General features: G+C 43.4%; 1 protein-coding gene and 1 long non-coding RNA gene across 3 annotated transcripts in view; one reads left to right on the forward strand and one right to left on the reverse strand.

Annotated features, from left to right (window-relative positions):
• Positions 1-4,834: 4,834 nt before the first annotated feature.
• OTC (ornithine transcarbamylase) overlaps positions 4,835-13,984 on the reverse strand; it is a 51,124-nt gene continuing 41,974 nt past the window's right edge. For both annotated transcript variants that reach the window (XM_006133937.4, XM_014578966.3), the window contains 5 exons: positions 13,246-13,368; positions 10,820-10,873; positions 10,590-10,739; positions 8,356-8,493; positions 4,835-6,611 (listed from right to left, as the gene is read on the reverse strand). In XM_006133937.4, coding sequence (XP_006133999.1) covers positions 6,552-6,611; positions 8,356-8,493; positions 10,590-10,739; positions 10,820-10,873; positions 13,246-13,368 — 525 coding nt within the window. In that variant the 3' untranslated portion in view covers positions 4,835-6,551. The remainder of the gene's footprint in view (positions 6,612-8,355; positions 8,494-10,589; positions 10,740-10,819; positions 10,874-13,245; positions 13,369-13,984) is intronic.
• LOC142821885 (uncharacterized) overlaps positions 8,391-13,984 on the forward strand; it is a 47,278-nt gene continuing 41,684 nt past the window's right edge. The window contains exon 1 of the long non-coding RNA XR_012898418.1: positions 8,391-8,519. This is a non-coding gene — a long non-coding RNA (uncharacterized LOC142821885). The remainder of the gene's footprint in view (positions 8,520-13,984) is intronic.

Raw genomic sequence — 13,984 nt, forward strand, 5'->3', positions numbered from 1 at the left:
ACTCTTCTACATAAGAACTGGAAGCCTGGATGAAGCCTTGGGTTGATCTGCTATCCTAGCCTGTATCCAACAGCAGTTCACACCAAATGCTTCGGAAAAAGGTGCAAGAGACTCATAGTGGGATGGTCTGCCCCCTACAAGAGGTTTCATCGTAATTGTTTATACTTGTTGAACCTCTCATATCCGGAACTCTCTGCTCTGGGGAGCCCCGACCCTGGCCGGAACCCCCAGCATCAATGGGGCCAGGCAATGGCTGGGGAGCCCCAGCTCTGGCCAGGAACGCCCTGGCATCAGCGGAGCCAGGCATTGGACTGGGAGCACCCACCCGGGCCTGGGAATCCCAGCACTAGCTGGCCAAGTGACCTGGGAATCCCGGTCCTACCTGTAGAACCCCCAGCTGCAGTGGAGTTGTCTGTGGCCGGACAGCCGCAGCCAGGAACCCAGAGAAACGCCCAGTAACAGCAGGGCCGAGGTGACCAGGCAGCCTCTGCTGGGGAACCCCCAGATGAAGCAGGGCTGGTGGAAGCGAGCGGCTTGAATACCCAGCAGCAGCAGGCCAGCCCTAGCAGTGGGGCAGGACAGCTGGGGAAACCCCAGCAGCAGCAGGGCCAGCAGTCATGTGGCCTTAGCTGGGAACCCCAGGAAACACCCTGCGGCAGTGGGGCCAGCAGCAACCGAGCGGTCCCCACTGGGAACCCCAGAAGACCCTGGGGTAGCAGGCGGGCAGCAGAACCAGGAGCTGTGCCGGGCCAGCTTAAGTTGGGACAGCAGCAGGGCAGGGAGCCCAGGGGTGGGACAGCCAGCAGGGGAGCCCTGACCTTCTCTAGTCTGGCAAGCTCCCTGGTCCAGGACAGCTCAGGTCCCAGGGTGCTGGACCAGGGAGGTCCAACCTGTAGTTAGATAGGTTTCAACCGTGAATGATAAGGTTCAATACCTCTTCCATATAAGTACCCATCCCTTATTGGAATTTCCAAAGTTCTTGGGCTCATTAGCTTAATGTGGCAACGAGTTCCACAATTTAATGATGCACTATAAGGGCTTCTATCTGTTTGGAAGTTCCCATGTGCAGCAAGGCTTACCTTATCCAGCTTCAGGGCCTGGTGTTGCCTCAGTTTCCCCCTTTTAAAGTTTTCCCTCAATGCTCACAATTCTTTACAGTCCTTGTTAGCTGGGGATTCATACCCAGCAGGTGTCTGATTCCTGCATGCCCTTCCGCTCTCAACAGGATCCTATCCCTCCAGATCCTTCTGCCAAGGAGCTCTGGAGAACTGCTAGCTGTCCTCTACTTCAGAAACTCCCTTCCCAAGTTCCCCCATGGTCAACTCAAGCCACTTTTATAGATTGTAGGCCTGTAGTTTTTAGTCACAGGCTTGCTCCTGAGGAGGAAAGTTAAGCCTGGTACAAATGAACTTGAGTCCCAACTCCTTTAAAGGCCAGCTTGTGTGATGACACCTTTTTATTGAATTGAATGGCTCCTTGTTCTTGTGTTTTGAGATAGAGAACTTTATTTTCGCCCACTGACATAAGTGTGGCTGTGGACAGGCACTTGGTCAGAAAAACTCATGTTTCAATATCAGTTGTACCAACAAAAATCATAGTGTAGACAGAGCCTCAGTGCCTTGCACAGAGAAAATATAAATTTAAGCTCATAGATTTGTTTTTTGAAGGACAAGGACTGAGAGGTCAGATACAGAGTGATCATTCTGCATCTCTATCTAAATATTATTGCAAGTGCCTGCTTTGCATAAGAATCCCCTTGGTTGTCACAGTTGTAGAGTCCACACTTGAATGGACGGCTAATAAATAAAAAGTAATAAAAACCACTTTGAGCTGGCCAGTTTAATAGGAGGGAACTGGCTTCAGCATGAAATCACTTCGGGTCTCTTGCTCCCAAGGCCAGGAGGAAATATTTCTCATGCATCCCATATGCAGGAATTTCTGTGGTGGGTGCTTTCTTTGTAAATGTGGACCATAGGGGTGTGAATGTACCCCCTGTGCTATGGTCTCCCAAGGAAGTGGGGAAATCAGCCCCAGCCTTCTCCTGGCCCAACAGAGCATGGGGGGAGGAAGGCTCGGGCAGCGTGCTGTTCCTGCCTTCCCCTGGCCAGCTGGAGCACACTTACTTGGGGCACCATAAGGGGTGTTTTCGCATCCTTCGCAACCCCCCTGCATATGGGCTTTCACATACACATGAAAGAGACCACTGGTATTTACAGGAGCCTGCAAAAACATTACTTTACATAAACCATGTAATGTGAGATTCACTGAGAACCAAACAGCCATGCAAATACCTGCATGCCATTAGGCACTGTAAAAAGCAGTCTACCGGATGAAATGGTCACTGTAAATCATGACATATCTATCTGTAACTTTGGGCACAAACTAAAAAGTCTGGGTTCAGTGTACATTAGACAGCTGGTTGAATAACCTTGGCCAAATAATTAAACCAAATTGTTATATTTTAATCGAATAATCCACCGATTAATTGAATGATGGAAAACAGAGCAGGAGGAAGAAGCCTTTCCTTTTGCACTTTGAGGTAGCTCCCCTAAATTTTTGAAAGCTGAACCCCACTTACAGAAAACAAAACCAATCTCTCCATGTCCAACTGCTCATTTTGGGCAGTTAATTAACAGTACAGTACCTTGTCCAGGGCCCAGCAAAGTCTGTCACCACCAACCTTGATAGTTTTTATAACATAGACATCCTATTACTTCACTATCTCCACTCCTACACTTTGCCACAGACAATAGTACACTAATGATCACATACTATCAGACTTTGAAGAAATACTTGGACCCTCAGCTTGCACTTCATAGAGTAAGGGGGGGAGAGATTGCTGTGCCCACATACATGCCTGCTTGCTACTTGTTGTGGGATTGGAGTCTCAATCTGTCTGCTGACAGAGGGGAACTTAAATTCTTTCAGAACTTTTGATTGTATGTCATCCAATCTGGGTGACATTGTTATATAATACACTAAATTGTTCCATCATTTCCTCTTAACAATTGTCTCTGAAAAGGACAATATTTATTACCCGAAAAAGAGAAGATCTGGAGTAAGTATCTTCTCAGAAACGTCTATAATGCAAACTGATTCAAAGAAAATATTTACCTCCTCCACATCATCTTTATTCTCCTTAATTGCTTCCTTTATTCCCTAGGATTGCACTGGATTCTCAGATTTGCTTGCTGATTCTGGCATTCCTACTGACTTTGTCTCGTTTTATGGATTGTCTGTTTGCTCTTAGGCTCTCAGTTTCTATCTTACCATAGTTGTATGTGTTTTCTGTGGGTTCCATATGGTTCTATTTCTGTATTGGGAGAAAAGGGCTAATCAAGGGTACTATCAAACAATATAGCCTGTACTCTGTGGAAAAATCCATAGGAGCATTAGATTCTGATTCATTCCGGAATCCCATGCAATGCAGTTTTGTGTCCATTTCAGACCACCACCTTGGTGTAACTGAAGAGCCCAGCATAGTTGGTAGTGAAATTAAGAGCAATTGCTTACAGCCGTGGTCACCAACCAGTAGATCGCGATCTACCGGTAGATCTCAGGGGCTCCAAGAGTAGCTCTTGAGCCCTCTCTGAACTGCGTACCTGCGCAGTACATTTACATTAGATTTCCACATATAATGTAGGCGGGGCTTCAAGGAAGGGGCGGGGCAGTAGATCTTCACCTGTTCTGAGACTTAAAAAGTGATCTTGGGTGTAAAAAGGTTGGAGACCACTGGCTTACAGAATGCACAAGCTGCTGTAAACCCTGCTCATTGACTCAAAAATTTACACCTGTGAATGTAGACCAGGCATCACCTCCTATGCTCTAGCACAGCTCAGACTGCCTACTCTGCTAAATTGGTCTTTATAGTATTCAGGTTGGACCTCCCTAGTCTGGCACCCTTGGGATTTCACTGGTACCAGATGAGGGATTTTACTGGACCAGGTGAGGTCATTTTTGGCCCCTCTGCTACTGGTCCCATCCCCCACCCTGCTGCCCCACCAAGCTTCCCGGCTCCCCTGGGCAGCCCTGCTGGGCCACACATGGAGCTTCCCGACTCCCCTCCACCCCCCAGCCCAGCTGAGCCATGTGCCAGGCTTCCGGCACACCGCTGCATCACACCGCCCCGCAGTGCACCAGGATTCTCTCTGATCCTGGAACATCCATGGTCCTGCTGGATCAGAGAGTCCTGGTTTATAGATGTGCAGCCTGTATTGTAATGAACTGGCTAAGATGTGTGTGTCCCCTTGGTCTCTGATGTGTCATAACCACTTAACTATGCATCATACCCCTTATGCTACTAGAAATAATTCTGCTTTAGCTGAATTAAAAAAGGTACAGCGTTTCTGGAGAAAGAGAATCTGGGTTCTATCCCTGCAGAAATCATGGTATTCTAAGTAGCCATGTAAAATAAAAAAGAATCTATAGTTAAGATGTTTTCACCAATGAAAGTAACACTTCTACTAGTTAAAGCATAATAAACACTTGGAAGGGTACTGCAAGCCATTACATGCTGTCCCTTAATATACATTTGTTTTAGGTTCTTTGATTGCTATTACTGGAAAATATTTTTTCCATAACATCTTTCCATTTTATTGCTTCTGCATTGCTCACCTCATTTGCAGTCATCTCTCGCTTATCAGAATAATGAATTCATGACACGTTTGGAAGGCATAAGAGTACCTTGCACATTTATCCATCCAAAGATCTCTGAGTGCTTTGCATACATTAATGCATTAAATCTCTCAATGCCCCTGTGATGCAAGGAAAGTATTAGTAGGTCCATTTTACAGCTCAGGAAACCAAAACACAGAAAGGGAGGGAGGACACAAAGTGATTTTTTTAATGAATTTATTATAAAATATTTATCATTGAAAATATCAACAATGAAATTGTTATTCAAAAGCCATCTGTCTTTGATTATAGTTTATTAATCCAGACCATAATAAGATTAGTTTTAGTCTAAATAAAACTTCAGGAAAGGACTGGCAAAAAGTAATTGGCTAAATCTCAACAAGCATTAAGGCTTTGATTCATCAAGGTACATAGTCAGCTGGGTAATTTTAAGCATGTGACTAGTTTCATTAAGTTCACTGGGACTACACACATGTTGAAGCATCTTGTTGAACTCAGGTCTAATTCACTAAGCAGTACCTAGTACAACCATACATATGCCATAGTGCAAACCTCTGAACTATAACCACACACGTGATGGGGAAAGTAAATCATTCATTTTTCCATGCTGGACATGAATTTGGTGTAAATTCCCTGTTCATGTGACATTACTGCCAAGAGTGATTCTGGACAAGAGAACGACAAGTACAGCACTTGAAAAACTGAATCACACACTGTGCAGTCAAATGGGCTTCAAAGGAATATTGTTATCCCCATGAAATGCTGTTTCAATCATGTGTGGCCCACAATTATGTGGAGAGGATCCAGCAGTGTTTAGGGCTAGTCCAAAACTGCAGAAAAAAGTCACTAGATTATTTTGAGTTTTTTTCATCTATATTTTTGCTGGAATTTCAAATTTTTCAAAAAATCCAACTCTTCAATGAGCTGGTTTTAAAAAGAAAAAATTGGGAATTTTTTTGAAAACACTGTATGCAAAGTTTTCATTGAAATTTCAGAAATCCACCACCAACCTACAGTTCTCACAATCTTCTGTTTACTACCAAGAGGAATTAATGTGTATGCACACCACAAGTCACTGCTAGATGAAATCTAGAGCAAACTCCTACCATAAAGCAACATTCACTTTGGCTCTCCTCACCTCTGCTTTTTGCCACAGAGAGTATGAAAAAAATGGACAATTTGCTTCATTAGCCCAAATTCTGTCTGTGGGAGATGACAGAGTGGGGGCAAGGAAGAGTAGTCAATCCATACTAATTAGCCATACTCCTTCACCCATACCCAACTCTGTGGCAGTCTTCAGTGTGTACGCTACAGCACTATGCTCCAGCCAGACCTCAACAATCTTCCTGTTTACGATAATCTGATAGAATCTCTATGACAGCCTCAAACCCAGATTGAGGTGCGGGTCACAAGGTGGCCAGGGTGCAGCTAGGAAAATTGCTGAGGTCCCAGAATATAGCAAGAAGGTGCTAGTTCTCTGCACACGTGCCCCAAGATCAACAAGAAAATCCAACAGATTTAGGGTCAGATGCACAGAGGTTATATAATAGATCTGGAGGCTTGCAACACCAGTTCTACCACTACATACATAAACCACTGCTTATGATAATAATGGATCTTTTCATTAAACTACAGCTTTGGAAAACTTAAGAGACATGAATCGATACAAAAGTGACACAACTTAAAGCATCTAGAAAAAGCACTGCTATCGCAATGCTGCACAGTTTAATTCGCATCGTTCATCTCCAAGGTTTTCATGAGTGCAAAGCAATATTATACAGTTCAGCAGAGTCAGCCTATGCAGTTTTATTAAGGAATCATTCATTGCTTTGATCCTGTGTGAAAGATAGCTATATATTTGCAGACCAGAATACTTTGCTGGTGAGGAATATTTTCTCTTGGCAGGAATCCAAGCATCAAAATGTAGGTTTTTGCAGCTGTGGTGAGTAATCTGTCAGCAGGGAAACCATGACAGCCTAGAGGGGGAGGAAAAAAAACCCGATCATATTGGAAACAGACACTGCAAAGAAAATAAACAGGGAAAAATATTTTTTGAGTTCCAAGGCTCTGTGCTGAAAATTATTTTTCCCAGCAGAAATTGCATGCTTAGATTTACTTTCTAGAATTTCCAATTGTGAAACATCAAAGAGTCTAAAAATTATAGTGTTTTGTTTGTATTCAATATGTTTCCTCTGTGCACACCACACAAGAATGTACAATAGGAGAGTTCAAGAAAAAAAATGCTAGAACCAGTATCAATACTGGACCAAATTCTGAAATCTTTTTAACTGACTAACCTCTGTCTGCAGTTACTCCTGATCTGCACTCATGTATATGGATGCTAAATTTGATCCTCAAGGCAGACAGGAGCAAAATTTCTGTGGACATCAATGGCAGTTTTACTTAAGTAAGGACATTGACATTTGGACCAGTTTAACCACAGTTGTTGTTGCCCCATAAAATAGAAAACCCTGACTGTATTGTCTGTCATGAAACTTCTTTGCTATGCTTCATGCTCTCTGACAATCCTTAGATATACCTGTCATTATAAAATGAGAGTATTGGAAAGTGGCAGTCAAAGAGAAGAAAGATTGTACCTAAATAGGATTTGGTTTTCCTCTCTGTTTTTGTATACACAGGCCCTGCACTTCTGTTCTTCATCTGTTTCTGTCGAAGTATTACTCTAATTTATATTGACAGTTTTACAGTAATACTTGACTGGAAAGCTATGCTTAGAGAAAGGCAAGTTGGTGACTCCATTTCTGTTTCCTCACCTTGGGGAAGTCGAGGTTTCACTACCTTTCTTAGCATGACTGTTCTAAAATCTACAGTGAGTCCAAATTGTGGAAAATAGGACAGTGGTAGGAATATTGAGGGTGGAGTTACAATTTGCGTTTAATGCTAACTATATTCTTGTAGGTCGCATAGTATACTTTGCAATATCCAGCACCAAAGCCCTATATGTAAATAGAGAGCACATACTTTTACCTCAAAGGCTTCATTTTGCAATCCTTCTTTAAGCAAAATTCACACTATAACATGGCAGCTCAGCCTTACAAAGGATTACAGGATCGCTGATGTCATCTGCTATAAACATTTTTTTTAAATGTAGCCTTTATAGCACCATTCTTGGGATTGCTATTTGGAGTGTTTGGAAGAGGTGGAGCTTAGAGTCTGTCAACATTCTGTTTACAGCAGTGTAGCTATGGTGCCGTAATTCTATAGGGTAGAGTAAACATGAACTACAGTGACTGAAGGGGTATCCCATTGCTGTCATAACTGCACCTCCTCAAGTAATGGTAGCTAGATCAGTGGAAGAATGCTTTCATCCGCCTATCAGCAGCTGCACCAGGAGTCTAGGTCAGCAAAGCTATGCCGCTCAAGGTGTGTCAACCCAAGTTTTAAGTGTATACGAGACTCAAGCTACTTGCTAGCATAACTCCATATAAAAAATGCAATTAAAAAAGGAGAGCTCCCCCAATTAAAACAATCTGGGTCAAGCAAGAGTAGATTAAGGTAAAAGGAGAAAAGAACTGACATTGTCTCTCACAATAAATGTGATGCACTTAAAACTGTGACCTGTTAGGGCAGGGTTTTGCAACAGTTATATTAAGGCATGTGTTATACTGAAGAGTCATGCTAAATCAAAATCTGGATCAAAGGGCAGAACAATAGCCAAGTTCTGCATAACCCCTAACTGTTCTTATTTGCTTTTCATACCATAATTGTCCATTTTCTGTTTTCAGCCTCCTGGAAAACCAGTGACCGTGGAGAATAAAATACTTCATCATCAACTTCTTGAGGCTTTCTTGGTAAACAGTGTAAAAAAGTCCAATCAGAAGCTGCAGCTTTTCCAGTCTAAAGATAAAAAAAGCATGACAGAGGTGAGCAAAGTGATGGTATATTACCAAGATCTTTAGTGAGAAAGAGAAAATTTGGGCCAGATTCTGTCTCAATTACACTCTGTGGACCTGGAGTAATTCTCTGATGTGAGCAGAGTTAATCTAGATTGACACCAGTGTGAATAAGATCAGAATACAGAGTGATCAGCTGGGCCCATTCAAATCAATGCCATTGATTTCAATGGGGCCGGGATTTCACCCCGAAACTTTTGTCTTTGAAAGAAGAGCAAGAATTGTGGTGAACCAACAGGTTGATCAATAAGTACACTCTGGACAGCAATGCCAAATGCCAGCAGTATATATGGATAATGGCAATAATTGCATATTAAGAACAGGTCTAAAAAGGTCCTGGTTAATTCTTTTGGCATCAGTAACACATACTATATCGATCTAATAGATGATCAAAGGATTATAACGTTTTAAGCAAGCTGAGCCATTTCTGCTACTAGCATTTTGGGGACTAGAGTTAAAATCAGTTCATTTAGGTCACTGATTATAATAAAGACTAAAATATCATAATTTATATTCCAACAGTTAATGTTTTGTTTGTTTCCATTTTCTCTAACAGTTGTTTCTTTTATAAGTATTTCAGCTAAATGGGTTTTTAAAAATGTTTACTGAAAGCATTGCTCATTTACAGATACATGCTAATCTGCCCAAAATGGTGCCCTGGCTGTGCCCTCTATGAATTCCAATATGCGCATTATTGCAGCTTAGCCTGGGAGACATTTAAGGGATCTTCTCTTGCAGTGTGGATATAATAAGTTGGGGTGGGCAGAGAGGAGCAGAAAGTTAAATACAGAGTCCTTGAGATAGGGAGAAGTAAACCCTTGATGCTCCCCTCTGTTCGTGCTCTAGATGTGTGCATCTAGTAGCAAAGTCCCACGCCAGAAAGGCCAGGTTGGGACAGTTTGGCAGGGGAAGCCTCAGGTAATTGAGACAGCAATTGTGCTGGTTAGGGGGCTTTGTGTTGGTGTGAAGCGCATACCGATACCCATGCCCCATCCTATACCAACTATAAAATGAATGCTTTGATAGGGTTGATTTAAACATGGAACCTACAAGAGTGGATTAGACCAAATAAACTCAGTACTGCTAACCTCAACAGACCAAAAATCATGAGTCTGACACCATCACAACCCCAAAATTTGGAAGGCTTTTAAACAAATATTCTATTGTGGTTTTTTTGGTCTGTCTTTAGATTTCCAAACTCTCCTCTGCCCTTCCCCAGTGTGTGTGCGCATGGCACCCACTCACTTACTTTCCCGAATGTATTGGGAAAGGTAATTCTGGCTTCTGCTGAAGGAGCTCTCATCCCTCATGTGCCCATCCCTTATCCAGCAATTAATCCTGTCTCTTTCCCCCCTCAGTTTTGTCCTCACTCAGCCCCCACCCTCAGTTCAGTCCTTGCACCCATCAGCCACCACCCCACTCAGTCCAGACCAGCCCCACAGCCTCAGCTCTGCTACTCTTAGGGTTCTTCAGTCCTTTGTTCCTGACCTAGAAGAGGCCTTCAGCAGGTCCCCTGTTCTCTTACCAGGCTGGAGGAGGCAACTCAAGGGGCTTTTCAGCTCTTTTTGCCCCCACTCAGGCCAGGTACTGCAACAGGGGAAAGAGAGGGGGTGAAATAGAGACCTAGTTCTGTCTATGTTTCTCACAGGAGGTGGGAATAGAGTTTCTCTGAGCTGCACATAGCCCTCCCCTGCCCTTCCTTGTGAGAATAGCAAGTCAAGGGGAGAGACTCAGCCAGCTTCCAAGTATGGTTGCCAGGTGTCCAGTTTTGAATCGGACAATCCGGTATTTGAGCTTTCTGTTCAGGGAAACAAATTGAGAAAATATAAATGAGAAAATATAAATGTCCGGTATTTTCTCAATAAGATGTAATGTAGATTGTGATGTAATGTCAAGTTTGTCCAGTATTTTTGTTGAAACCATCTGGCAACCCTACTTTCTACAGGGCTGAAATTCATAAGAGGGCAGGAGCTTCTCGCATTATCATGACATAAGCTCCAAATCCCATCACTCACAAAACAGTATCAGCATGACCATTACCTGCATTGTGATCTGATAACCCTGGAAGGCCTTCATTCGCTCTGCCTTCTCCTCTTCTTGTCCCATGCTTATCCACGTGTCTGTGACTAGGACGTTGGCTCCACTTGCAGCTTCCAAGGGATCAGTCGTGAAAAACAGTTTGGTGCCATACTAATATGAGTAAGGCAGTGGAGGTCAGACAATTTCATTTAAAACATAAAGTAAACAATACGTAATATATCAACTCGTACCTCTTTGGAGTATTCTTCAGCTACTTTAATGATGTTGGGGTCCGGTCCAAAGCCCTGTCAAAAAGTTGATAACATTACCGTGCACATTTGCATTATTATTTTATTGAGCTGGTCAAAAAATTTTGATGGAACCATTTCCCACAGGAGAATGCTTGTTCTGTCAAAATCAAAATACTCCTCAAATCTGTGTCAATTTTCCTGAAATCCATTTGGGAAAAAAACTGAGGAAAGGTTATTTGGGATTCCCTTCAAGAACTCTTACCACTTGGCTTCCCAAGAAATCTGCTCTACTTCAGACTTTGTCACACATATTTTTAGTTGGCAAGCAGCAAGGCTAAGCTGCGTTGATCAGACTTGAATGGTGGGTAAGACATAGCACACATTCAAAGTTACCCAGGAAACCTTTTTCTCTATATAGATTTGGACATATTGCATTACATGCTTTGGGATTGATTTGGTTACTTTGCAGGAACCAATTCCTGTGTAGCATATTCTGTCTATATAATGTTATTCTTGTTCCTATTAAATGTTTCCCTGGCTAGTCTCCCTTTTATCTTAGCTGGCTCATACATTCTGTCTTTTTAGTCTACTGACCTATTTACTTATCTTATTTAGCACAAATGTTTCTGTTTTCAGCCCAGTGATCTATCATCTCCCTAATCTTATCATCCAATAAATATTGAGGCCTTCTTCCAAATGTTAGTCACTTATCCCATGCCAGGCCTCTCAAACAAGGCATTACAACACTTATTCAAAATTCCAGTCTGACATTTTTGAAACAGGATATTTCAATTTTTCATTTTGATTTTGTATTCTGTGTTATACTATATGTTATCAGATTTTAAGATAAAATTGAAACAAACAATTTTGTCTAAATGAAACATTTCAGTCAGTATAAAGCAAAGGGGTTCTTTGTAATTTTCACTCTCAGAAAATTCTGAAACTTCCAAGTTTCACTTTAATTTGGAATAAAGCAAAATTTTGAACTTCTTTGGGAAGCCAATGTCCTTCCCCTCAAGTCTATTGTTTATATTTAAGTAGGTGCTGAAAGGCCCAAGTCAGGATCAGTGTTCCCTCTAAGCTGCATGGGAGCCCTGAGCCTCTGACTGGGCGGGGCTGATTAATCACCTGTGAAGTTGCTTAGAACATTCGTCAGGATCAGGACCTCATTGGCTACATCTAGACTACATCCCTTTTTCGTAAAAGGGATGTAAATTAGACGTATCGCAATTGCTAATGAAGCGGGGATTTAAATCTCCCCCACTTCATTAGCATAAAAATGGCTGGTGCTTTTTTTCGGCACGGAGCTTTGCCGGAAAAAAGCACCAGTCTAGACATGGATCTTGTGGAAAATGAAAGCCTTTTCCGAAAGATCCCTTATCCCTCTTAAAATAAAGGACAAGGGATATTTCGGAAAAGGCTTTATTTTCCGAAAGATCCACATCTAGACTGGTGCTTTTTTCCGGCAAAGCTCCGTGCCAAAAAAAAGCGCCAGCCATTTTTATGTTAATGAAGTGGGGGAGATTTAAATCCCCGCTTCATTAGCAATTGCCATACGTCTAATTTGCATCCCTTTTCCGAAAAAGGGATGCAATCTAGACGTAGCCATTCAGTATAGTGCTGAACAAACATATTGTAGAAGGGCAGTCCCTAGCCCAATGAGTCATGTTATATTTTAATTATTTATATAGAAATGAAAATCTATGTAAAAAGTCTACTGAACGAAACATGCACATCCACTGAAATGAAGGCAACTCAGATACCAAATAGGAAAGGCAAGAAGTTTTATATTCCAGGTTGCCACTCTCTTCCTCTCAATCTAACTGTGTTTCTAAATCAGAAAGGAAATTGGGGGCATCATGAGATGTCAAAAATTTTACTATAAAACAAAGAAAATCTTGCTCCTCACTCCCCCCTACACACTTACCTCTGAAGGGAAGTATTCTCTGTCAACCCTTCAGGACACACACAAATCTACTATATATTTGAGTTTGTCTCACTATATGTGTCTGTTCCTAGCTGGGAGACATGCCCCCATCCCATGGCTATGCCCACTGCAGGAGCAGTAGCCATGGACAGGTGCTTCTCACCCGGCTGCAAGTTGCTGAGGTGAGAGAGGACTGGGGTTGTCCTCTCTCCCAGGACAGCCTGCATACTGAACTCCTCATCCCCAGTCTCACCCCAGAGCAATGATTTAAATAGAGGGAACAGCCCCTTTCCACCTGAGGCACCGCCCCTGCTGGGGGGCTGGTGTCAGCTCATGACCACAAACCAAAATTCGTGAAGTGGCCCCTCCCTGCAAAAATTATTGACCATCGCTGGCCTAGCCAGATGTGCAGCTTCTGGGAAGCATGCAAGTGTCTGAGACTGGAACTTGAGTCTTAGGAAGTGTTGCTTCCCTTCCTCCAAGTTCAGGACTCTCTTACCTTTGGAGTAGCAACATGCAAATGCATCCCAAATTTAGCAGCACTCATCATGATGGAGTTCAGGACATTGTTGCCATCACCAATCCAACTTATTGTGAGCCCCTTCAGACAGCCATAGTGTTCCTGCCAAGCAAATAGCAATACCACAATTATGAATTTGGTGATTCAGCAAACAAGTGGCAATGGGTGCCAGGAGTGGTTTACAGCCCTAGGCTGAGTCAGTGTAACTTTGCCACTTTTAATTTCGAGTAGCTGTCATGTGTGGAGCATTGCTTTGATCAATCCTGTAGCAGTCACAGAACAGTCACTCCAGGAACAAGCAATAATATTTTACAAAGCTGAGCAGAAGAAAAAGCATCCTACAGCTGAACTTAAATCCAAGAAAAGTCTGCTGAGGGAATCATAGAATCATAGCGCCTGAAGAGGTCATGTGGTCCACTCCCCAGCATTCACGATAAGGCTAAGCATTATTCTAGACCCGTGGCCCCCAGCACGGTGCCCGCGGGCGCCATGGCGCCCGCGGGGGCATTTCTCGGCGCCCGCCAAGTGCTCAGGGCTGGCCTGGCCCTGGGCACGTGGCGCATGCGCGATGCCGGAGTCGGCCCCGGGCGCGTGGCGCACTGTGAGCGCCGGCCCCGGGGGCGCCGCGGATTCACCCCCCACGGTGCATGGGGGGTGGAGAAAGCGCTAGTGCCGGCCCCGGGCGCGCTGCACTTGGGGGACAGAGCGCCAGCGCCGG

The sequence above is a fragment of the Pelodiscus sinensis genome, chromosome 1, assembly GCF_049634645.1.
Source record: "Pelodiscus sinensis isolate JC-2024 chromosome 1, ASM4963464v1, whole genome shotgun sequence".
NCBI lineage: Eukaryota > Metazoa > Chordata > Testudines > Trionychidae > Pelodiscus > Pelodiscus sinensis.